General features: G+C 29.7%; 1 protein-coding gene across 1 annotated transcript in view; it reads left to right on the top strand.

Moving 5' to 3' along the window:
* LOC148227194 (uncharacterized) overlaps positions 1-27,909 on the top strand; it is a 40,454-nt gene that overhangs the window by 10,512 nt on the left and 2,033 nt on the right. Inside the window, exons 2-21 of the mRNA XM_088202886.1 lie at positions 8,991-9,173; positions 9,244-9,398; positions 13,072-13,253; positions 17,768-17,897; positions 17,966-18,095; positions 21,961-22,156; positions 22,225-22,365; positions 22,434-22,696; positions 22,770-22,895; positions 22,956-23,108; positions 23,182-23,354; positions 23,962-24,097; positions 24,175-24,446; positions 24,515-24,688; positions 24,755-25,135; positions 25,658-26,085; positions 26,150-26,415; positions 26,486-26,635; positions 26,908-27,054; positions 27,131-27,287. Of these exons, the coding sequence (XP_088059012.1) occupies positions 8,991-9,173; positions 9,244-9,398; positions 13,072-13,253; positions 17,768-17,897; positions 17,966-18,095; positions 21,961-22,156; positions 22,225-22,365; positions 22,434-22,696; positions 22,770-22,895; positions 22,956-23,108; positions 23,182-23,354; positions 23,962-24,097; positions 24,175-24,446; positions 24,515-24,688; positions 24,755-25,135; positions 25,658-26,085; positions 26,150-26,415; positions 26,486-26,635; positions 26,908-27,054; positions 27,131-27,287 (3,943 nt within the window). The remainder of the gene's footprint in view (positions 1-8,990; positions 9,174-9,243; positions 9,399-13,071; positions 13,254-17,767; positions 17,898-17,965; positions 18,096-21,960; positions 22,157-22,224; positions 22,366-22,433; positions 22,697-22,769; positions 22,896-22,955; positions 23,109-23,181; positions 23,355-23,961; positions 24,098-24,174; positions 24,447-24,514; positions 24,689-24,754; positions 25,136-25,657; positions 26,086-26,149; positions 26,416-26,485; positions 26,636-26,907; positions 27,055-27,130; positions 27,288-27,909) is intronic.

Below are 27,909 nucleotides of genomic sequence, written 5' to 3'. Positions count from 1 at the left end.
GACACTTAAAACATTTTTGAAGTGATATGTATTAATTAAATATGCAAATGTTACAAATGGTTTAAAAAATTTGAACAAGAAATTATTAATTAAAAAGTGTTATCAAGAATAGTGCTGGTTGTGGGAGACCAGTAAAAACAGACGATAATGTTTTGACTGTAGAAATGGAACCAAATTCTACTTAAATTGTTCATCAACTGGCCAAGTGACCAACTATTCTGTTTTATCAGTTCATAGACACATTGAAAAGATTTGGAAGACTTAGAGACAAGGTTCCAATCGGCGCATATCTCCATATCTCAAAAGCTTCTAGATCTGAGTGGCTGTTTTCGACCATTTAATACCCAGAGAATAGTAATGAGTGTGTTATGTCAACGTAGTGATCCAAAGGTCAAGTAGCATAACCTTCCTCGAAGCCCGACCCACTAATATGTGTATTATGAAACTCTTAAACCTGACCAAACAAGATATATTGTAATCATCTGGATCGTTTGTACAAGGAAGTAAACTACTATTTATTTCAATCGGTAATAACACATCCTAGACGGCATCCGACGTGAAAAGGAAATAAGAAAAATAAGTAAATACAAAATTCAGTTTGTTTACCACTAGTAAGCAGCAACAATTCTAACCTTGCGTGGCAAACAATGCGTCTAACCTGCATAAAAACCGATATCGTCATTTAGCCCTATATCTCAAAAACGATCCTTGAAACTTTCACTCAAGGCGTGAAAATATTTCGTTGGTTGAATAATGAAGCGATGCAATTGGCACACCAATATCCGCATATGTGATTTGCCAGAACTCTCAAATAAAAAATATAATATATATTACACTTTTTCGACCGATCAACCGATTCGAGACGAGAAGGTTAGTGGCGATTTGAGACGGCAGACGATCACAAGCTGATTACAAGCTTTTCAGACAGAAATTGTTATTAGATTTTTTCCGCATATATTTTGGCTGTAAAGTCAGACCCCTTCGGTCTCAAAAAAAGGTTTTTTTTTCATATAATATCAAAAACTATCAACTATGCAGATAATCATAAAATAAAATAGAATAATATTTAATCAAAAATAAAGTAACTTTTAGTATCAAATATACTTATAATAATTTAAAAATTATATTATATGTATTGAATAGAGGCTGTAATTTAATTAATAATAATAAATTTAAATTTATATCAAAGATATATGCTTAATAAAAATCTAATATGTACAAATATATAATTCACTAACATATTTTGAAGAGAAATTATTAACTTTTAAAATACAATATTTACAAATCTTTTAATCTATATCTTTATAAACCTAAAAATGTAACCCTTTAGTTGCCGCTCTTTTTATAATTAATATCTATATATCCATATATAAAAGCAAAAAATATTTTAGTTATAAAAAATCTATTAAAAATGTATCCAATTATTTTTTTTTAGTGATGACATCGAATCTGAAAATTATTGTTTAAGTATAATAACAAAAACCAATTTTTCTGATTTTGGCAAGCAAAGGGTTAATATAATTATGTTAGATCTTTTTGGATAAAATATAATACTATGAATTAATTATTATTAAAAGATTGCTTATTTATTATGGCATAGATTAAAATCTGAGAAGAATAACGAGGACAGCGTGGAGTTCGTTGTGCCAACGTTTTTCCAACTTTCATTGCCGTTGTTTTGTAACCACAGCCGATTGTGTCATAAACAACAAAAGTAAAAATTTATAGTAGTAACTTTATTTTAATTTCAAATTATTTGTTGTATATTATAAATAAAAAGAGAAAGAGGTGAAAGCGATCGGATTTTTGTAAAGCACTAGCAAATATTTAAACTTTTATCTTGTTTCACACATATGTATCAGATATAATCTATACTTCAAATTATATAATAGTTTATAATGTTTTTTTTGCTAAATATAATATTTAACGATAATAACATCCTTCTTGTAATGAACGTATATTATTTTAAAAAAACACTAATCTGGCGTTAAAATTTTTTCGGGATCAACAACCCGGACCAGAAGTGATCACGTACTTAGCTATGAGTCAACAGAAATATCTGCATGTTTATCTTATGTAATATGATAATTAACGCAAGATTACGGATGCGAAATATTAATTAATTAATTATATACCAAATAAGTACACACGTTGTTTAGTTATTTTTATTTTTCATGAGCGTCACGTATAGTTGACACATAATGCGACACGTGGACTCCATATGAACCAAAAAGTGGTACATATCGCATGAAAAATGGAGTTTCACAAGCCGCTTTCAATTATGTATTCATTTTTTTACATGTATGTACAAGACTGACTTAATAACAAAAGCAATTGATTTGGTCTAAATGTGCATCAATAATAATGAAATTGATTGTACAGTTGTATCTTAAACTATATTTTACTACAGTTATTATATGGTGTAAATATGATTTATAATGAACATAAACACATCGATATGTTACTGATTTCACTATTAAGCATTACTGAAAATAGAGTGCATATTAAATTAGCTTTAAAAGGTAGTGAAAATGTATCATTAAATACATTATATTAATAGTTAAATTTTATTACAAAAAAACATATTAAAATAAAAAATGTAATAATTTTATAATTTTGATTAAAAAGCATTGTTGATGTAAATCGTTTTCCATTAAAAATAAAGAGTAAAGCAATATTATAATTTCAGGCTTAGTAAACTATTTAAATATTTATAGATAAAAAAATAGTGTCTTAAAAATATATAAGGAAAAACTACTAAAAAAATCACTACTTTATTTATTTTTTGATTCAATAATAGTTTTACAAAAACATGCGGAATTATAGGCTTCTACCTTTTTTATATTGAATTATTTACGCTAACCAAAAAACGTAATTTTTATACTAAATATTTTTGTAGAAGGACATTTTTTAGTCATATGTTTCTAGTTTTTCGCGCTTCTCAATTAAAGCAAAAAAAATGATGATGCACAGAAACACATAAAATCTCGATTAGTCTTATTTCGTTATTAGTACACGGAAATCTTCTCTAATATCACTTTTTCATCACGCAATTGAAAAAATATTGCAACGATTAGCATTGTTCGAATAAGAAAAATCAGGCATTACGCAAAAGAGATCGACTCATTGTTCCAATTTGATAAGAAGTGTCATAATTACGAAATTTTTCATTTTCACATCCGTTTGACCTCAAAATGTTTTCCCGGCATCCGGGTACGAGAACTCTTGAACCGATAATGATCGTCACGTTATAGTTCATTCGTCATATATGTACGAGGTTGTAGATGTTCCTAGACGGAATAGGTTAAGATGAGCAAACAGCATCTGCTCGTACATCCAAGGCCTTTCCTTGTCACGGTCGATGTTATCAATACTTGAATTGTAATAAATATTTGCAAGGCGAAATATTTACACTCTGACACTCCTTTCATTTTCGTGCGAATTTCACCAATTTTCAATGTTTGTTCAAGAGTTTGTTTTCGCTTTATATTTGATGTTAAAAAGTGGTAGGTAATAATTGCTTTCTCACACAAATATACTCTTGCAAAATGTATGTCCAAAGTCTTTAATATCAATCCATAAACTGTTACAACAAGCAAGTTTTAATTCTGTAAACCTCTCCTATTATTATTCAGTATATATCTTCGTTGTAACCCAAATTAAATATTTTTAAAATTAACTGCTTATTTAATATTTTTAATTTGACTTATAAATATATATGGATAATATCCAGCGAAATACAGTGTTTAACATATCAGAGTATCTCTTATTTGAGAGTCGAAGGACCAGCGAAATACACACTACTGTTTAAATATTTTTCACGTCTTTCATATTTTTATAACAAATAGACTAATCTCGCGTTTGTGCTGGTATTTTTATATAACCGAGATACAAATTGCAGCTCAGTGGCGTTTTTAACAAGGTTGAAAAATGAAAGATTTTTTTCTATTTCTACCAGCGATTAACAGCGTAATATTTTTTTATACATAAATATATGACATATTGTATAAATATTTATTATAAATAATTTTGACTCATCCGGGATGAGTCAAAAAAGACCTAGTCCGTACGTTACGAACGTCAACAATATAAAATTGAGCGTTTTTGCGCGCTTAGTTTGCTCAAATTTAAGTATCTTGGCCATATTAGTAGTTTAAAATAAAAGTTTATTTGCACATATATTAAAAAAATCTATTGCAAGAATTTATTTATTAAGAGTAACTAATAGAAATATTTATGCATTAAGCTTGTGAATATTATTTATAAAACTATTGTATATATATATACATGTATGAATAACTTTAATTTACATTTCAATGATTTAAATAATAATTGTGAAGTTAAACTAATCATAAACTAACATGATCAAAATCAAATGTATACGTTTTATTATAAACGTGTTTTACTTGGCTTTTGTTATTACTATTGTGCTATTTGCTACAAAAAATTATATTATAACTAAAAAATATATATGACTATTTTTTTAATAATCAATATAAATTAAAATAGAAATAATAAATAAAGTTTTTATATCGTTTTGTATTAAAATAAATACATAGTTATATTTTGACTTAATGTTGCATATAATATTTTACTATATAATATAATTAAAAAATGATTCCAATAAAATCTAATTTTGATAAAATAAAATGTTGTACAATTTTTAGAGTACAATAAATAATAAAATGCAAAAAAAAACAGAAGAAAAAAACAAAAATAATATTTTAAACCCAAAAGCTTGAGCGTCCGATAAACGTACACTTGCTGCGGTACCTCACGATAGTGAGGGACCGACATTTACTTATATCATAAATAATCCTTAAAATATTATTTTAAAGTATTTTTAGTATTATCGTTATGCCTAAATAATAACAAAATTCGAAGCTTTTTTACCATTTATAGTTTTTAAATAAAAACATATATTGCTACCTATTTATTTGTTGCCAAATTTAAATTACATAAACATTTTTACTTTTAACACAGATATTAAATAACTATGAAATAAACCATGATATTTTTTTAATATATAATAACTATTCCAAGAAGCAAATTGAATGAAAATATTACATATATTGTATTCCAATTAACCAAATGCATAATAGCTTCGATTTTTCCTTCCTGCCAATCATAAAATATTCTTTGCGTTACTGTTTTTTGTTAATCGGTATTTTAATATTTTTTATATGATAAAACAGGATTGTACCACTCAAAGCATACAATTTATAAACATCATATAAAAACATAAGTAAAAATGTTAAACATTAAAATGTCATATTATACATCTACTATATTGACATAACATAAAAATGCAAATATCATATACATTTTACTTCTTGTAAAGCATATCTTCACACATAATATGTCAAACTTGAATCACATATTCGTTCGCCTCGTTGCCACATTTTCAGATTATGTTCTTACCCATCGCAATATTAAAGTTACAGTTTTTCGCTTTTAAAAACTTAAATTTCAAACATCACAATGACAAATTGCCTTCATTCACTCGACTTTCACCAAACGTCTTTAAAACTACTTGGTATTCAAAGAGTAGCGTGGGCTCAAAACGATGGATGATGCCGATGAAACTGCTACTGTGGACGACAAAGCTTCGTTCAATAAATTTCATAACGACACGTGTGTAGCTAGAGTCGAATTGTTTGTGTTTACATCGAAGAACGGTGAGGTAACCCGTCGGTCGTCATGCGAGGTGAAGGAAAACCACTTAATGTTTACTAAAAAAATGTATATGTACGCAAAGTAAAGACAACAATTGTTTGCATAAAAATCTTTGGTGGAATTCAAAGTGTTTTTTGCGCTAATATCGATAATAAACCAACGAAACATATTGACTCCTAAAATGGATTTCGTTTTCATTTGGTATACGAATTTCCATTGTGAATTGAACCAATGAGTTTTGTAGCAAATAATTCGAATGTATTTGGTGTGAATTACAATATAATATAATGCTTTTCCTTATTTATTCACCTTATTATTAAATCATTCAAGGAAAATATATACGAATATGTGATACATTTTTTTTTTCATTTAGATCATTTATGACATACACAGATATATAATATATACGTACATATATTATTTAAATTTATTGTCTATTGTATTATACATAAACCTGGTACTCTTTATAAATTATAATAATAATAATAATAATAATCATGTAGTGTTTCAAATAGTATTTGAATGTCATTTATTAACATAGCCTACAAGATAATTAAATCCCATTATAGTGTTTGCCAATGTATGAAATAAGTTATCTTTATATAATTATAATTCTGATTGATCATTACAGATTGTGTTTTCCTAGATTTTTCTAATCTCACGGATGGATAAGCAAAATAAAATTGCGCTAGATCTTACATAGTGATATCTATTGTAGTCACAGTATTAAAATATATGTATGTCACTAATTTACATAATTTTAATAGTAAAATTAGACATAAATTAGACTTTCAGTCTAATGTTTCACTTGTAGTAGTTGTTGATTGTGTTGACTTCGTTGTAACGCATTAATCTAACGCCTGTTATGCTATTGTAAAAATAAAAATATTGCGTATTCATTAACACTCACTTATTGGTTAATTACTAATGTATAGAAAATATAATATAGTGATATTAAACTAAAGTTTAAAGTTTTTAATGTGATTTAATACTGATTTAATACTGATTTACTACATTGTAACGTGGTGGGCTTACGCTTACGCTTCTTTTTATTTTTGAACATAAAAATAGTTCATTTTTAATGATTTATAACATAAAGCAATTATTTTGGTAATTAAAATCACAGGTAAGAATAAGATTGCGCTGAGTAAAATAAGCGCGAAATTTTGAGTCAAAGTTTAAGATTACAGGCGCGAGAATATAAAAATAATCCTGCAATAAAAATTTAATGATATAATTACCTTAACTATTTATTTTTAATTAACATTTAAGGCAATTAACTATAAATATATTTAAGTACTTATTATAAAACACATAATAAAGTCATTAGAAGTTGAAAAATCGTGCAAATAATATAAAATAATTTAAACGGTTACAAAACTGCAGTTATTGCTTATTTTTAAACTGAAAAAATGATTAACGTTACTCAATTATTTGCTTTTTGACAGTAGCAAGCAAGTAGTCAAATAAGAAAATTAGGAAACTTGTGATTACAATACAATTTATATTAACATTACAAGTTTTGCAAATATTTAATATATATATTTTTTATATAATATAATACAATTTTTATGATATTATTGCACATTTCACTGGATCAAAAATTAAAACACGAATGTTTTCTGTGAAGCGGATTATTTGCTAATATTTTGGAAGATTAAAAGCTTCTTTTATTCGTCCCTTTCTTTAGGAGCTTTAATTGTAATTGTAACATTTGAATGTAAATAAACATAATTTTTATCTGAATTTATTGAAAAAACAAATGCAGATGCGCATAGTAACGGCTTTCATTGTTGTTTAAAACATTTAAAGCCGACTATCTGTAAGCAGCTTTAATTATAAAATATATATTAGATATCCTCTATTTAAGACATAGTTTGATTTTAATTAATCTTCACGATATTCATCCGTAAAATTCATAAAATCTAGGTAAACCTTATCTGTGATGATCGATCTGAATAATTATATAATTATTTAATAATCAATAATTCCATCTCTCAGACACGATCCATATGTCATTCAAACCCAGGTCTTTCAGGTTTAATAGTCAGCGACTTATACGACTTTTGAAACATATCGCATTTAAATTTGGCTAATGTCAATGTATATCACATTCTGGGTGATTGTAATTTACAGTTTTTTTAATGTATTTAATTAATTTATATATATATATATATATATATATATATATATATATATATATATATATATATATATATATATATATATATATATATATATATATATATATATATATATATATATATATATATATATATATATATATATATATATATATATATATATATATATATATATATATATATATATATATATATATATATATATATATATATATATATATATATATATATATATATATATATATATATATATATATATATATATATATATATATATATATATATATATATATATATATATATATGGCATTTTTATATGATCGTAGATACTTGTATAAGAATTAAATTACTGTAAATATTTTTTTTAGTGTTGGATTGTCACGGTTGCCCTAATTTTTTTTAATTATTCTAATTAAGATATTCATGGGTCGCAATGTCAGGAAAATATGGTATGTTACATAGAAGTTTCCATTCAAACTGATTTTGTTGCATCAACATTGTGATATGTGATCTAGCATTGACCCGATGAAAAACAATTCTTCTACAGTTCGGCAATGTCGGCCTTCACTCTTTAATAAATGCATTAAACGATTAAGCTGGTTGCAATATATGGTAGCTATGTATTAAACAGGAGCTCTTTCATTTCACAAATTCATTTGCAGCTTTTCTGCATATGGCAACCAATTAAAAAAATCTTAAGCAAACTTTTATGTAGTGTGAACGCTGACAAGAATTTGACTTTCTGCCCTCACACAAAAAACGACCCATTAAAATAATATCGCTACGGTTAAATTTCTCTCTTTTTCACTCGCTCTGCGGCGCATGCAAATTCTCCGCTCTTGACATTCGTTCATTTGTTATTAAATGAGATTAACGCACGTGTGGGAGTCTGAGCCTCCTCCTCCTATTATATTGTTATACGAACTATAAAAAAATAGAAAGTCAGGGTCGAATCGGGTTAGGGTAATAATAATAGTAACGACTGTGATACATTGAAAAAAAATCAATTTATTACTATTGCAGAAGATGCTTCCGCAATGTCGGAGCGTGTCTTGTCCAACCTTGGATATGTGTGTTTTTAATTTTGCGTGCATCGGTTAAGAAAAAATGCGGAAATTTCAACAGTTTCCAAAAATGGTTTAACGCATATTTCGTTTTTGTTGTTGACAGGTCATTAGTGGCGTTAGTATGCGTCGCTTTGAGTTATTCAAAAATCGTCGATGGACAAGCGTATAGAGGCTACTCGGTTAACGAATATGCATCAGCAGCAGCTCCGGCAGATTTAAGGAGATCTTTGGCGACTGCTTTGCAGATTGAGAGAAGATCTGGATTCAATGTTTCGATCAAAGACAAGTGTGTATTTTTATATTGTTTTTCTAGCTATAGTCTTCTGAGAGTTTTTAAATGATTTTTTTAATTCCAGATCCATTAGCTGCAATGAAGAGAGCGTCGGAGGACCACCCTGTCCTCCAAGCAAATATAGAAGCCCAACGGGAGAGTGTAACAACGTACGCCATAGATCATGGGCCAACAGAGGCGATGTATTCCTGCGACTATTGAAACCCGAATACGCCGATGGTACGTTTATAGATGACAGAAAGACAAATTAACACACAATGAATCAACTTGAACTTAATCAAGGTTAAGAGGACACTGTTCTTTCACGCCTCTCACTGATGAAAAAATCGCAATCAAATTCGCGAATGAACACAATTGAAATTTGCATGGAACCAACGCCCATTATTATGTATTTTTTTTTTTTTAAAGAATTAGTCACAGTTTTTTATTGCAGTGAATAAAAAAAGATACAGCACGATAGCAATTAGTAATCGTTTAGGGTTTGATTTTGCTATTATATAGTCGCTTGAGAAAATTTCTTCATTCTGTGATATGATCGTGAAAAAAACATTAGGTTGAGTTGTGTGAACGTAATTGATCGCGATTTTTCCCACAAACGTTCAATACCATTATTGTCGGAAAATGTACGCTAAAAGACAGAACAATGACGGGAGTGACGAAATTTACTCAAGTTTGATCACCTTACGCATTTATCACTAACAATGGCGACTGCGAAATGCGGAATTTTTGTCTTAAAATTTCGAAATAGACATTTGCCATTGAACTGAAGAAAATTGAGCGCGCTGTTAATATGCGTGGAATTTTAAATAATGTTTATAGTGCTTATTAGATACGTTCTTGAAGAGCTAGACGTAAAGGGAAATGCCGTATAACGAATCATTCATTCTGATAGTATATATAAATTCTATAGGATCCGTTCCAATTTAATAGATAATTATAATATCGCTGCAGTCTTTCAGTATGATGTTTATTATTTGTTTTGACAAGTCATGAGGGTAACTGTATATTCTTAAATTGGTATTTTGAAAAGCATGCACATCTCTTTTTTCCACATTATCAAAACCAATGTTGTAAATTTTGACATATATATGTTTTTCTATATTTTTAATGATATTCTTATTTTTAATTAAATATTCAACATCAGATTTTTTAAGCGTTTTCCAAAAGTTCTTTCCTAAAAGTGGTTTAATAGCTCTTTTTATGCCTCATTTTCAACACATTATTTATATTAACTTATTATTTAGGATAATGATGTGTTTTTAATACAGCAGATACGTGAATTTACCCAAAAAAAAAATATTGTGTAGTGAAAAGTCGTATATTATAGTGAGTGTTATGTTTGAATTGGTGGGTCTCAAGAAAGCTCACTGATGCTATCATTTTGATGTTGTTATTTTACCTGATGGAGAAGAAAGGAGAAGAAAAGGTCTTCAATTAATCTATGCGAGTTTTCTGAGCTTCAAATGTTTCAAAGAGGGTTTCAGATCTTTTAATTATACATATATTGATATTCCATTTTTATTTATACACGGCATAAATTTGGGTAATAATCAATATTATTAGAGCTCTGACTGACCGTTTACTACGAAAGCTATATGATTATGCTCTTGAAGTAAAGGATTCCTTACTATTTAAAACATTATGTTAAGTAAGATGTGTTAAAATTATTCCTTCATATTTCTACTAGCTGAAAAAACTATGAGCGAGCAATGTTCTCTACATAAATAAATGTTTTTTTAAGATGTAAGCTTTGTATAAGCAAGATCTGTAAATTATAAAGGCTCATTTTTTGAGTCCGAATTTTAATACGGTTGTGGTCAAAATTTATTTTTAAAGGACAGAATATTAGCGGCCATAATAAATATTAGATGGCCAGAATTTATAATACATGCTTAGAATTTAAATTGGACTATTCAGAATTTATATTAAATGTTAAGAATTATCTTAACGAATGTCAGAATTATTTTTTTCAATCAGTATTTATATTATATGATCTGTATTTAATCTTAAATGTCAGTTTTTGTTGACAGATGGTTAGCATACATGGTCATTATCAAGGTGTTTTAGAGCCAACTTATTTGGTTGAGCTCACAACATTATCAATTTCAATACAAAGAGCCAAGCGTGCTCTCCGCCACCGCTCTATCGTTATTCCCGCTTCGTTCGTCGCTCTGATACTTTCGCGTTTTACATACAGTGGGATGTTCAATACTGCACCTAACCTATCCAACAGTTTTGGTGCGAGCGAGATATTTTATTAGATATTTCTTAAATAAATAATTTATTGCCCATTTATATTTATAAATGTACAATACAATCTTTTTTAATTCACATGATCGCACTATATTTTTATTCTGACCATATGTTATTTTTATTCTAACTATTCGATATTTATTCTGACCCTGAATAATATAATTATGATCAGGCTGTTAATAAAATTCTGACTGAGATTTTATTATTATTTTGACCCAAAGTTGATTTAAATTCTGACCATTTAATTTGTTGCCTATAATCAATGTGTTTTTGTTATCACGTGATTTTTGCGCTACATATGTTATTGCATAAGCTTTACTTTTTATTTATTAATACACTGATTCAATATGTACAAATGATACATATCGAAATGGTCTGTAAGGTCTAGACTGGTAACCCAGAAGTCGCGGGTTCAAGCCACAGCAGCAAACTCAGAATGGTATTTATAAAAATGCGCTATTCATATAAACAAGCCTCAACTGCAAAGTGACATCTATTCATTATAAATTATAATACACATATTTATTTATATAAATGTCACTGATTCTCATACTGATGGTTAATATTTACTTATAGGTATTCATTTTGTCTGATTGATTGACTTAGTTGGTACAGTTGTAATGCATTGGACACACAGGTTACAACGAAATGCTAAAAAAAAATTTTGAGGACAATAATATTTTTTATGCAGAAAAGTGAACCTTTTTAATTTATTTTCATGTAATTGATTAATTAATATATTATAATTCTTCTTCTACTTTTTTATTTCTAATATAAAATATTTTAATAATTTTTCATATAAATGAAATAAGTTGGCTAATATATTGATTATTTATGTAATGTAAAACACATTTCATCTTTGTGATGAAATATTTATGATATTAATGTTTCAAAATCTTTTAAATATGTAATATTTTATAATTTATGAAAAAATACCTGAAATACTATTAATTCTAGTTAAGTAATGAGCAAGTCTAAATAAGGGTAAAAAATACTATAAAATATATAGGTATATATTTGTGACTCAAATAATTTTTACTAAGCAAGAGGTTATTTACTTATACTGTTTATCCCATAAGTCAATCAGGATGTTAATGTTTAATTATTACAGAATTTTTTAATACTTTTCCTGAAAATCTAAGAGTCGTCCTTTGAACAGACGATATAGTTTTAATTTACAATATTTCATTTGTAAGAAGATTTTTTAATTTCGATTATATTTAACAAAAATAAAAGTATGCTTACTAAGCATTATTTTATTAAATTAATCAGATATTTTTGTAGAGCAAATGCTTATTTTTTTTTAATAGACAAGTATTCAGAAATAATATAGCAGTATAAAACATCAATTAAATAAATCAAATAGAAAGAGAAACGCATTTAATGATAGTACAAGATACGCATTGCCCTATTGAAAAAAAATATTACATACCAATCTGTATATTTAACTTAAAAAGTAAAACCTTGCTTATAATACAAAAACCAAAATTTTCTATTCACTCATAATACCTATGTGCACACTCATTAACCTTGACCAATTTCATATTGTAAATTTTCGCCATACTTGTATCATGACCTATTCCTAACGATCGTAGATGGCTTTTGCTGATTGTCATTAATGAGAACGTTTATTTTTTAGGTGTTTCGCAACCGAGGACTTCCACTGGTACCCATCGACTACCATCAAGCCAAAGTGTGGCCAAATCTATTCAACTTGCAGTCCCACCCACAGACCATTTGTATGTCAATACTTTATTGGCAGCTTGGGGCGAAATGATACTGCAAGATTTAGTTCAAACGGTCAACCCTACCATTGAAAAGGTAAGCTACTATATGTATATGTTAAATAAGAGTAATTTATGAACAAGAGAGAATTGGCAACTGAAATGCAAATTTTCACCAACCTTAATCGTTGCACAGCCGGTTGCAGCGAATTCGCTTGTGAATTCCACCTCTCGGGGTTATGTAAGCGTTGCTAATTTTCAATGCAAACACTGGATAGACAAACCGCAGTTTCTCCATAGTGTACTCTACCGCAAATCGAGAAGTTAAACGAGAGCGTCATCTCCAAAGACCTTAAGCTCAATGGCTTCTGAATATAAGCGCGCTGGTGTCGGAAATCTCTGGTTGATTTTTGCTATTTGGATCGATATGACTAATGCGATAGATAATTCTTTATTGTCGCTTTCTAATATATATTTTCTTAGTGGCATTGTGATCGAACGAACCGATATAAACAACGAGTAAAACAATGAAAGTTGCACGAATCTAACGCAACTTTAACGTTTCACATTGGTATTCTCTATGTGTGACTGAACACGTTGTGTAAATTTTAAATGTACGTTCTTCGGTTGAAAAATCTTAGATTTTCATTAACATGAATTATAATAATATCAAATATTTCTTAATAAATGATTTTAGCAGGCTTTTATATTTACATTCAAATGCGTTTTTTCTTAGACACTACACAGTGCAATTACTGACGAAAAAATCAACATTATCGACAACAATTTCGATATATATATTTAATATTCGACCTCGAATTTTCCCTTTCGTCATCTTCACACAGTCGGAATACTTTAATTCCACCTTGCGTAACCTGACATAACTGCGGACGGTAAACTACGTGACCAAGAACTTCAAACGTATTTTGATACGTGATTGCAAAACATAAAAATGAACCGATGTAAAAAATTATAAAATCGTGCCAAAGTCGTTTATAATGAATCTAAATCGGGTGGTAATCTAATATAAATGAAAAACAAACATTTAGAACTAAGAATACAAAGAGACTATGTTCACTTTGGTATTTATTATAACTTAGATAATCCTTAAATTTATAAATTTTAGACAATCCACTTACCCGTCGATGCACGCTTTAATTTATTTTGATTTTTGATTTTATCCTTTTTTGGCGGATAGCGACAACTTCATTTCATATGGTCGATATATCAACCAAAGAACTTTCTCGACGACATATTTTGATGCTAAGGATGATTTTATTATGGATAGGTATTGAATTATAGACCGTGATGTCGTCGGTCGATATATCGACCGATTTCGCCCTTTGCGCGCGTAATTTTTTTTAATTTGACTTTGTGCAATTATTCTATTTTTAAAAAAAAATTATTATTGTTTGTATACTGGCCATCATTATGGTCAGATTTATAATAAAAAATAAAAATATTTCCGGTAAAATTTATTCAGTACGGCCATGTTTTTTTATTTTATATAAAACGACTGTTATATCGTTTAAAATAAAGTTGAGGAAGTTTCAAATTCTGTCTGAAGTGTATTCCCGGTGAAATTACTTTCAGTATGGCCGCGGTCGAATATATTAAGGACGGAATAGCGTAGACCGTAACGTCTCAGACTAGTAACTCTGAGGTTGCGGGCTCGAGCCCCGGCAGCAGCACTCAAATTTTTATTTATAAAAAACAAATGAGCTATTATTAAAAAACCGGCCCCAGCTGCAGTGATATCTATTGGTTATAAATTATATTACACATAATAATTTATAATTATTAATAAAGATGGCACCGATTCCCAGATTTTCAGTCTGATGAATACTTACTTGTAGGTATTCATTATATCTGATTGATTTACCTAGTTGGTACAAATTTACCCTGTTGTAAAACATTGAGCTTACGCCTCTCAGGTTAGAACGGAAGATTTAATAAAAAAATATATTATATACCCTTTGAGAATTAGTGTAAGTTTAACGCCCTTCCAGCTTTCGATGGCCTGACCAATGCGATAATTAGGGGCGGATTTTATTTGGTACTGTGTAATGAATATCCTGTTTATCTATCTGTGTACGGTGCTTGAAAACCAGAAAAAGTCATTGACATGTTTTCTATGGAATGTATAATCTCGAATATCCTTTGCACTTGGCACTGACCATATCCTTTGTTCAAGTTATACTTGCAAGTACTTTCAAACTTTTTTAATTTTAAATTATATCCCCTCAAATATAATTACAATGGATTAGAAAGTCATAAATACAGCTTTTAGTTTTATAAACTTTTATTAAGTTATTGAGACAAATTAATCGAAATTTGCATTTTTAATTCACTAGTTACGTAAGAAAAGGAAAATTAAAAATATATATAATGTAAAATAATCACTGTATTAGTTATACATAATGCATTTTTTAATTTCAACATTATAGTAATGATATTTTTTCTTTAAATTTATGGTAGTACATATATTTACAAAAATTGTATAAATTTAACCCTTTGAGTAGTGAGTTAATTTATACACCTTTGTTAATTTGTTAGTATTCATCTGGGAGTAAGTTAACTTTACGTATTTTTCCATAATTATTTCTGTTGTTATTTATTCATTATTATTCTATATTACATTTATAGTAAACTATATTTGAAAAAAATCAGCGATTCTTAACGTTTTATTGCTTTTATTTATTTACTACTTTTTTGTATTAGTATGATTGAATAATCTATTTTAACACTTTTATATTATTAAATTTCGTTAAATTATTAAAAATATTCTTTACATACTATTTGGCTTTTGTGGATTTTATTTTATATCAATTCAGAGAGCTAAAATTTAATATTTCTTGTTATGCTAATTTATTTCGTACTCTTTAATTTATTAGTACTATTTTCTATAAAAATCGTTTACATTAAATAAAATAAAAATAATATAAAAATATGTTTTTTTATTTAATATTTCTTCAGTTATATATGTAAATATATTACTATTTGGGGCATCTAAAAACAGTGAAAGATCGCGACCGTACATGTACGGCGATACCGCTCAAAGGGATACAATTGCTATTTCCAGATATTCAAAAACAAAGTTTAGCTTTTTTTTCATCTTGCGCATATGTTAAAGGAAAAAATACACCTTATATGTATTTGTGGTATCTAGAATCATTATTCGGCATATTTAACTTTTAATCGTTTTTATAATATATCCACATAAATTAACAGCAAATTAAAGAGTGGATTTTAAAAAAACGCATATTTTTAATATACATATAATATTCCTTATGAGCTGAAATAAAGATTTTTTATACCTAATATGTACGACCTAGCTCTATTTGAATTATTAATAACGATATTCATTCGTGCGATTATAAAAATCTAGGAAAACCTAATCTGTAATGATGGATCGGAATTTCAATTATATAATAATCACTTATTCTAATTTGCCAGACATGATAGAAATTAAAAAACACAAAGGTTCATATGGAATTTGAACCCAGGTCTTTCGAGTTTTAGTCATCGACTACAACACAGGTCTATCGTGCTTGAAAATTTAAGTTTAAGTTTATTGTAGTTTTTGTAAGATTATTACACCATTCATACAATATATTCTGGTCAAACTGCAATTTGTCTATTGTTGATTAAAAATATATTTAGTCTGTGTCTTGGTTTTACTGTTTAACATTTTATAGCTAATATTAAGAATATTGACAAAAAATCTGAATGAAGAAACCAGTTCATTGAAAAATAGTATATTTTATAAAATGTTCTTGTCAGCTTATCAAGCCGAAGCTTTAAAGAAAAATATTTCCTTAAAGGTCAGAAAATGTAAAATATCTATGAACCATCTTGTTCTGAAAATAAAAATATTGCTGTATCTAATATGTAGAGTAAATAAAAAAATCAACGATATAGAATCTACATATGATTAAACGATTTCCACACGACACGGTTATATATTTTTTAATCTGAAATGGCCTTCGTGTCAGATGTGTTTATTTTTGTTATTTGTAAGACAAAGTTTGTGTAGTGTCGTAGTGGGCTCATTTCTGAATTCCGGACGTCAAATTGGACCAGGGGATGCGAAGAGAGAAGCAGCAGATTCTGCTGCTTCAGTATAATAATAATCACTGACTGACATACATTTTCAGCAATGATGATATTACTTCCATTTAGTTCAAAGATTATATTAATATATTATTGCTATATAGAATATTCAATTCACAGCTACTTAAAGGTTAAAGCAGTATGACATCAGAACATATAATATTAAGAACTCTTCGATTTTCTTTTAGTTCCCAATTCGTAGCTCTGATTCAACGTTCAAAGTTTTACCAATCGCTAATAACGGACCTTGAGCCATAGAATCATTCGCCTTGCGGAAATCCGAACGTTTGAGAGCTTTTTTGTCGGAAACGAAAGTGGCTTGCGTAATACTATTAAATGCCGTGCCAATATAAATTTAATACGTTGTTATTGTTGTTAGACTTTCGCGTGTACATACGCATATTTTTCTCAGAAGTTTTTTCCTCGATTCGTTATTTAACGAGTATTTTAACATCCATCCAGACATTCGCTCAATGCTTATATTACTTTCTTTCACAGATAAAATGTTGCGTAGAAAGGGGATCAGGAGCTCCCATCCACAGGGAGTGTTATCCGATGGAGTCGGAAGAAGCTTGCGAAGAATATTTGAGAACCATTCCCGGAAGAGCTGTAGACAACTGCAAATATGGTAAATATTAAGTTATTTTTTTGTTATTATAAACATAAGGAGTGTATTTTATTTTTTTAATTAAATAGAACACAGAGAGCAGATGAATATGGCTTCTGGTTTCATCGATGGATCTGATCTTTACGGAGCAACCGAAAAGGAACTGAGATCCATTCGCTTATATGACGGTGGAAAAGTTGATATTGTTGCTTGCAAAAGGTTAGTATTTATATTTAATTATATAATAATAACTTGTACAAAAATTTTTAATTTAAATATTATAACTATATCATCGATTAAGTTCGATTAACAGATTAGCTTTTCGTTGATTTTTCAATTAGTACGTTAAATATTATTAACATAAATATTTTTTTTACAATATATACTATAAATAAAAAACATCGATTTTAATAATATATTTATGAAGTGTTTTAAATATAGTAATTAATAGTTAGATTTAAGCTAATAGTATTGCTCCAATATTTTATCAATAATCAAACGATTTTAAGCTTATATATTTAACTCAAATAAAGCGGGTATAAGTTATTGAATTATAGTCGATAATTCATTATGAAAGAATCATCTTCTATGCTTCAATAAGGAATTTTAACGTTTTCTTTCCTCACTAGTATATTTGGTATTTGTTATTATCTATAATATATTCATTTAAATTAAATTAAAGTGAATCACGGAATGCTTGGCATCTGTTTAAGTGCACATGTTTACGTTTTTCTGTGTGTTTTGAAACTGTTAATGGATACTGCTTAGTATATGTCTATTTAAATACGCAAAAAAGCAAATAACTACGTTCATAGAAAGTCTAAAAAATAATAATTTTCCAACTAGTATTATAAGCTTTTAGCAAGTCTTTCGCGATTTATTTCATCGCAACGATTATGGGTGATCCCAACAGGAACATTAGGATTAGTTTTTAGTGGTAGACATATGTGGTAATAATTAGCGTTTTATTGTCGCACTAATTCTAAATTTTAGATTGATTCGAATTAAATAATTCTTATGAGATAGAATAAATCTAAATTAATTTTTAATATTTATTGTAATAATTAATTCCAATATTTTTTTATTATTTTTATTCTAAAGCAATTTTAATAATGTTTTTTTTTTACATTTCTGACGTTGTTAAAAATGCACTTTGCAGCATAAAAGTGTTATTTATTGCCTGAGAGCATCCAGTTATCTTGCACGTGACAAGTGCAGGTGTATCTAATATTTAAAATTTGTTCATAAACCTACCCAAAAATTAAACCCGTATTTTTAAAATATTATTTTCACTAAACCCAGAAATTATAAGTATCGTAAATCGTCCAGGATCCCGGAATTAGATTTCATAATCATAATGCCTCTTGTCTACGTCATATTGGTGTTCAAAATCATATATATCCTGATCAGTAAGGTGTTGTATATATCGGAAATAGTGCTAATTACCTTAGAAACAAAATTATTCATTACTAGTAAATTATGATTTAAGCCTTTTTTAAGTTTTTCATCGAAGTTCATCACTTTCGGCGTAATGTATAATATATGTTTATTCATGAATCAAATATTTATGTATATATATACATATATATATTAAAAAAAGACATAATATTATCCACAATACTTCAATATATTCCAAGTAAAAAAGTTTATTTCGTTCGCAATTAATTAATGGTAATCTGAAAACAATAAAATCTGACTTTTTATCAAAATAATAATAAAATTCATGATTTCTAAACAATCCGTGAGCGGATAATTATCTTCAAAAACACTCGACACATATACCATTGTCTACTAAAATCATTATAAGGTCAGCGAAATATTAATAATGATATCTTTTCAAACAGACCCGAGCCTAATGATCCAAAGTGAGTACCTTCGTGGAAATAAAAATAAAAATAAAAGGTTATCGCGTCACAGCCATCTTTGATTCCTACGACCTTCAAGCTTCAACAATAAATTATTTACGAGCAAAATTATCATCAAGCTCGCTATAATCATAGGCTTTCAATGTAATCTTCTAATAGATTCAAACTCCTGAAAATCGAGGACATATCCTGTTAGCATATCCGCCACTCGGAACAAGTACTTAACTAAACAATTTACAATTTCAATGACCTATTGTCAAACGAAGCGATCGTTAACCTTTTTTATGTAATTGAGCAATGCTTAAAATTAATGCCTCTTATCGAATCGTCAAGTTTATGCATCCACACTGACAAGTATGTATTTCAACACAAATTTCATACATCTTTAAGTGTTAAGATGAAACTTGAAGTCCCTTTTTCAAAATGTTTTCCACGAAAATGTGATACTTGCGTGTTTCACAATGGCGTGGAAAACAAAGCGCGTTCAACTTTTGCTACAAAGCCTTGACACTTCTTATGTGCCGTAACTACTACACTTTTAAGCGTGATTGTCTTTTTTTGCAATTTCAGAAAACGTTTTATACTTATTTTTACACGCTGATTTTTTATAGCAATGCAAATTGAATATAAACTGAGTGCGAAATATGTGTGAAATTAAATCATTAAATCTTCAAAATTACATATTAAATAAATTTTTAAATTACTTTTTCACCTTTAAGTAAACTTATATGAATCTTAGGAAATAATATGAATCTTTGCTATTACGAAATTTGACTGCTTCAATTCCAAAACATATTTTTTAAAGAGAACTGCTGATTCTAAATGTGTCAATAGTTTTTAATTAGCAATAAGTACAATACATAGAAATATTTTGCACAAAGATAAGATCTATAATTTAATTTTTTAAATGTTGATAAAAAAAACGCTAAGCAAGAGTAAATAAATATTTCTTTTGCGTAAAAATAAAAAAAAATTACCAGCCTATTTTAATCAATCGCTACATATTCATATTTGTTCTCCCATACATATTAAGTATTTCCTTGATATTATTCTACAATCTAGATAAATGTCAGAAGAACTAGAGAATCTCTTCATGTATATTGCTAAAAACGTACTTAAAACCAGGCGCGTACGGTGAGATACTTTCCCTTTCGCTCGCTCGCGTGTTAAGTGACGAGAGTGAGTAAGAAATAAGGGCGTTCGGAACGCATGTAACGCACACCCTTATCTCCCACTCACTCTCGTCACTTAACACGCGAACAAGCGAAAGGGAAAGTACCTCACTGTACGCGCCTGCAAATCCTAGATTTTTAAATGAATATTTTATTCTGTTTTCTCCAAGAGACACCAAACCATTTATAAATATCGAGAAAACCCTAAAATAGAAGTGCATAATGTGTACCAAGTATGTCCTTACATACGCTTCAATTACAAATATTTGGGGGTGTAACAAGATTGTTTTATTTTAGTCGTCTTTCTTATAAGAATCGTGGAATAACTGTTAAAATTTAATAGATGGAGATTTGGCAACACTGTAAGCATTTCACTTACTGAGCATGTCAATGCAATGCATTTTTGTTTATTGCGCTTTTAACGCTCAAATGCGACGTCCTTTTTCGCGGTTAATACGTATTTGCAATTAATGCTCTCTATATCTAGCCGAATGGCCGAAAATATTATAAATTGCACCTCACCGATGACATCATTATATGTTATTTTGCATGGCATTGATGAATTCTGTGGTTGTGAAGGTTTCAATTTTAAAGATTCGAAGGAAGGCTTAAGGTCTTTTAATAAATCTCTCGGTAACTCTAACTCAGTTTTATAGATTAACTTGATTGAAATGCCATATTTGAGTAATCTGTGATACGGGTGAGGATCGATATTTTTAGGGCCCTGATGGACCGTTTAATACAGTAATTATATAATAATGCCCGCAAAACAAAGTTAATTTCACTTAAATGTTAATTATATCCTTCTATGACGGCTAAATAAATGTGCAGCGTTTGTTGCTGAGCGAATGACCTTCGAATTAGCGCAAATATATATACAAGAACATGGACTTATAATTTTACTATTAGTGTATAGGATTAGGTATACTTATTTTATAAAATGTGGACTTTTTAAATAACGCTATTTATACAGGTCACAAAAATAAGCGCAAATTATAGCATTATTTTAAAAAATATATTTATAATGTTGACTACATATTATTTCAGATGCAATGACAAAGAATCAATTCTTGCACCTTTGTATCATATTCTACTAACGGAACACAATAGAATTGCAAGATCTCTCAGCAAGCTAAATCCTCATTGGGATGACGTAACTTTGTTCTTAGAATCCAAGAGAATTATCACTGCTACGATACAACACATCACATATACTGAATTTTTGTCTACAGTTTTGGGAGAAGTAAATATTACTGCATGATTAAATATGATACTATAATACAAAATATATTTATATCTTATATTTTTTAGGTCGCTATGTCTAAATCAGAACTTCGTCCTTTAACTCACGGACATTACCAAGGATATTCCAGCTCTAACAGAGCTGGAGTCTTCAACGAAGTAGCTATGAGTGGTCTACAAATTTTCAAGTCGATGGTCCATTCTTCTTTGGTACGTTCCTTTTTCAAATATTTTTTTATATACTTATGCAAATTTCACATTAAATTTCTTCGTTTCAGGTGAATCAATCGACAACTTTAGACAAACTATTAGCAACAGCAGCTCATTCGCCATCAATGCACATAAAAAATCCAAAATATCGTTCGGACTACGCATCGTTGCTCATACACAAAGGACGTGATCATGGTTTACCGTCTTACGTCAACTTAATAAATCAGTGCGAATCGCTAATCAATCCAAATCCTTCTGAGATTCAGTACAAAGAATTAGAAAAGGTCGGAATCAGCAAACCTGGACAAGATCTACTCAAAAACTTATATAAGTATGTGTTCGCCTAATGTTCGTATAACTTTTTATTCCATTAGCATTATCAATAATGTCACGTGTGATTTTAGTGACATAAAAGATATTGATCTTTTGGCCGGTTCCGCGCTGGAAAAACCTGTCGATGGAGCACTCGTCGGTCCAACTACAGCCTGTTTACTTACACAACAGTTTATCAAATTACGAAACAGCGACAGGTAATACTGCACTGAAATATATATGTTATGTTTTAATAATTTACATTTTGAATTGTATAGGTTTTGGTACGAGAACGATTTACCTCCATCGTCACTATCTGTGGAACAACTTCAAGCCATCAGGAGAGTCTCTCTAGCTGGGCTTCTTTGCGCTTCTAATCCGAGCTTGACTGAAGTGCAACCAAAAGCATTTGTTATCGAAGATCCCTACTTGTAAATATTATAATTCAATATCGTGATTAAAATGAGTATTTTGTATAATTTTTAGTTAATTTATTATTTAAAGAAACTCTCCACAATCATGCAATCAACACCACCATTTGGATTTGGCGGCTTGGATGGATCAAGATCATATGGATATGAGTGAAATTTCCGCTGAAATGCTAATGAGCGCCGTTGAAAAGGCTAAGAAAGACATGATAGAAAGGAAACGATTGGAATATGAACTTTGGGAACAAGGTAAATGCTATGTTCTAAAAAAATAACTATGAAATATTGCTTTCAATCAGTATTTCAACATAATGTTGTATGACATAGTAGTGTATGAGAATGAAGTAATTGGGAACACCAAAATATCAATATAAATGACATAGATACAATCATATTAATTATGATAATATAAACATATTACAAGATATTGTATATCACTTAAGTTAAAGATATAATTAGAAGGTAAAAATACAACTTCATAAAAAACTAAAGAAAAAAGAGGAGAGATATGTTTTAATATTTATAAAATATTGATGATTATCTTAAGATGTTTAAATTATACATAATTATAAATTTGTGTTACTCAAATGCCATATTTTGTCATAAACTATTAGATAAAAACAATGATCCTTAAGTAACATTTTTTTACTTTTTAATAAATATTTATATTAATATTAACAAATCAATGCTCCAATACATACATGTAATTTAATCAAAATACATTATTATTTTTTATATAAAAAATCTCATACTCCAATTCTTTACTCAAAAATCTCATACTCCAATTCATACAAAACTAGTTATAAATGTAATGCATTTAAGAAGTGAGTAACTTAAATATATTTCTTATTCTCAGCTGGAGGTGTTGATCCTAAATCACCTGCTGGAACTGCTGCTTCCTTCTCTAAGGCCAACAAAAACGCCCTTCTCCTTGCCAATTCATCACTGTTTTTCGAATATGCTACAAATGAAATTATGAATACTCTTGTTGGGTAAGTTTCAGTTATAATCTATTTAACTCAGCCTTGTGATATTCTTACCATATACTTATAATTTGTATCTGTTACAGACAAAGAAGAAAAAAACGCCAAATTTTCGACAACGTCTTAAACTTTGCTCAAGGAAACGATTTCGCTGATGCTCTTCAAAGCGTAGATGTAACAGGGTTCTTAGGAAATGCGGCTCCTCATCTTGAAGCTCAGTGCGATGATTTTGAAACAAACTGTGATACATCAACTCCTTTCCGTACATTCACAGGCCATTGCAATAATGTTAGAAATCCAACTCTAGGAAAAGCTTTGACGACCTTTGCACGTTTACTACCACCTGTATATGAAGACGGTAAGCAATCTACATATTAAAAATACAATATGCTTGAATTCTAATTAATCATATATTATACATTATAGGCGTATCGCGTCCTAGATCAACATCAGTAACAGGAACTCCTCTACCGTCACCCAGAATTATATCAACTGTGATTCATCCGGATATATCAAACCTCCACAATAGATACACACTTATGGTGATGCAATTTGCACAGATTTTGGACCATGATCTCACCATGACACCGATTCACAAAGGTAAGCGCTATTCTGTCGCACGTTGTAATGCAAATTCAAACTTTCTTAACAATATGTAAATCTCAGGTTTCCACGAATCGATTCCTAACTGCCGGTCATGCGACTCACCCAGGACTGTCCATCCTGAATGCTCTCCTTTCCCGGTGCCACGAGGTGATCATTACTATCCAGAAGTGAATGTTACCAGCGGAGAGAGACTTTGCTTCCCGTTCATGAGAAGTTTGCCTGGACAACAGCAATTGGGCCCCCGCGAACAAGTCAATCAAAACACAGCTTTCTTGGATGGTTCTATGGTTTACGGTGAAAACAATTGTGTCGCTCGTCAACTGAAGGGATTTAACGGACGTTTGAATTCTACGGTGCATCCAGTTAGAGGCAAAGAACTACTACCGAGGAGTGACAATCATCCGGAATGTAAAGCTGCTTCAGGATATTGTTTCATCGCAGGTGTGTATTATTAAATATAAACGAGTGCCTCTTTCTATATAACATAAGTCTTGTATGTTTTCTCTATTAAATTGTACCCAGTTATGTCGTTTCTTTAAAATATTCGCCATAAGCGATGTTAAAGTATTTTCGTATATCATCACTACATTTACAGTTTTGGTGAATCAAATCATGCAGCATAACAATCGCCAGAGTGCTAATTTATGCGGTGGTAATTTAAGAGCTTTGCTCTATTGTTTTACTTCTCGTTGGAAGCAAATTTAAAGCACACAAATATATTAGTTTTATAGCCCTTTTAACATAAATAATTTATACACAACGACAGTATGTTCTATCAAGAATGCTTTCAAGTGTTTTAAAATTCTGTGTCTAGAAGGTTCTAAAGAATAATCTCATACTCAGAGAAAATTCTTAACTCACATCGCTGGTTGCTTAAATAAGACCGACAAACATTGACAATAAAATATAGATATAAAATGAATACCATTCGTGTTGTAAATGACACTTAATTTTAAATTTCAGGTGACGGTAGAGCATCAGAACAGCCTGGATTAACAGCTCTCCATACCATGTTTATGAGAGAACATAACAGAATTGTCGAAGGCTTGAGAGGTGTGAATCCGCATTGGGAAGGCGAAAAACTATACGAACACGCCAGAAGAATCCACGTCGCTCAATTGCAGCACATTACATACAATGAATTCTTACCACGTATCCTCAGTTGGAACGCCGTCAACTTGTATGGACTCAAACTGCTCCCAGCAGGTTACTACAAAGACTATTCACCTACTTGCAACCCAGCAATTGTGACCGAATTCGCATCAGCTGCCTTTAGAATCGGTCACTCTCTGTTGAGACCGCATCTTCCAAGATTATCGCCAAACCATCAACCTGTCGACCCACCGATTCTATTAAGAGACGGATTCTTCAAAGTAGATATGTTCCTGCAAGTAAGTAAATAAATCATATATACATTTATTAACGAATGCTTTAATAATACAATTAATATTCTAGCCTTCAATGACTGAAGAACTGATGCGAGGTTTGGCATCAACTCCGATGGAAACCCTGGATCAATTCATCACCGGCGAAGTGACCAACCATCTTTTCGAGGATAGGAGAATTCCATTCTCTGGCATCGATTTGATCGCATTGAACATACAACGTGCCCGCGATCATGGAATACCGTCTTATAACAATTACAGAGCTTTGTGTAATCTCAAGAGAGCTGCCTCGTTTGAAGATTTATCTAGAGAAATTCCACCAGAAGTGATCGCTAGGTGAATATAGTTTAATTATTTTATAATGGAATGCTATTTCTACAGCACAATAATTATGAATTATTTTTAGATTGAAGCGTATCTACGCCACTGTTGACGATATTGATCTATTCCCCGGTGGTATGAGTGAACGACCACTACAAGGTGGTTTAGTAGGACCAACATTCGCTTGTATCATAGCTATTCAATTTAGACAATTGAGAAAATGTGATCGTTTTTGGTAAGCAAATTTATATTATGATATTTATAAAGAAAACAAATGTTTTTATGTTACAATTTGTAATGGCATGTTTTTTTTAATTAAAAATTTATATTAATAATAATTCGGAGTCAGAAATTAGTTTACTAGTTATGAAATGCAGTCATATGAAGAATTAATCTTACTTCAAGGTTTCAACTTTATTTGCTCAAAATCATATGACTTCACTCCGCCAAGTGTTACTAACCTACTATTCATAAACAATTACATCTATACTATGCACTTTTTTGTAGGTATGAAAATGAAGATCCTGCACTACGGTTTACAGAAGCTCAAATGGTAGAATTGAGAAAGACTACTCTATCTAAAATCTTATGTGAAAACTTCGACATTCAATCAGATATTCAAAGAGGTGTGTTCGACTTGCCAAGTAATTTCTTGTAAGTATATGTTTTTATATAATAATATTTTAATATATGTAAGAAAAAGTAATATTGAAATTATTATTAATTACAGAAATCCACGAGTACCTTGCCATTCTCTACCTCAAATTGACTTGTCGGCGTGGAGAGAAAGCACAGCACAAGGATGCCAGATCGCTGGCAGAAATGTAGCTGTCGGAAGCTCAGCATTCCCTACTCCTTGCACATCGTGCATTTGTACAACAGAAGGCGTAAGAATAATAAATTAAATAAATATTGGATATTGTAAACCACTACACTTTCATAAAAAAACTAAAGTCAGGAATGCTACTTGAATGTAAATGAGTTTTATTAGTTACTTAGTAGATTAAAACAATACCTATTAAAAAAATCAAGTGAGAGTATATAAAAGTAGTATAAATTAATCAAAAGCTTTCTATATTTATTACTTATGGAAATCTCATCCATTGCATTATCAATACAAGTGTATGGATAATTCTAAGAAATCTTCCATCAGACCTGAACCACGTTATATATCCTCCCAGCGCCTCTTTGAGTAGTCTATAGATGTGGAAAGTTCTAGGGGCAAAACAGCGGATGTTCGAGACACTTAGAAGTGAAAATCTTGAATCGTTGTAACCATAGCAGGTGTATTCAATTGCAAATCAAAGATAATTCTTGCGATCTGCGTATAATGTACTGTTAACAGTATTAATTCCAAAATTACCCTTCGTTCAACATAATCATTTCCGGAAATTCTTAAGTTTCTTTCGAATTCTTCGGTGGTAGTGAACCTAGCTTTCATCTCCAATAACAATTCTGCTTCAAAGCGCTGTTCAAGTGCCCGGCAGACTACAGCCACCATGCAAACAG

This window comes from Plectrocnemia conspersa, unplaced genomic scaffold (genome assembly GCF_051122295.1).
Source record: "Plectrocnemia conspersa isolate PC_06_02 unplaced genomic scaffold, ASM5112229v1 ptg000013l, whole genome shotgun sequence".
In the NCBI taxonomy this organism is placed as follows: Eukaryota; Metazoa; Arthropoda; class Insecta; order Trichoptera; family Polycentropodidae; genus Plectrocnemia; species Plectrocnemia conspersa.
The sequence above is the reverse complement of the archived record's forward strand: the minus strand, read 5'-3'. Positions and strand labels throughout refer to the sequence as shown.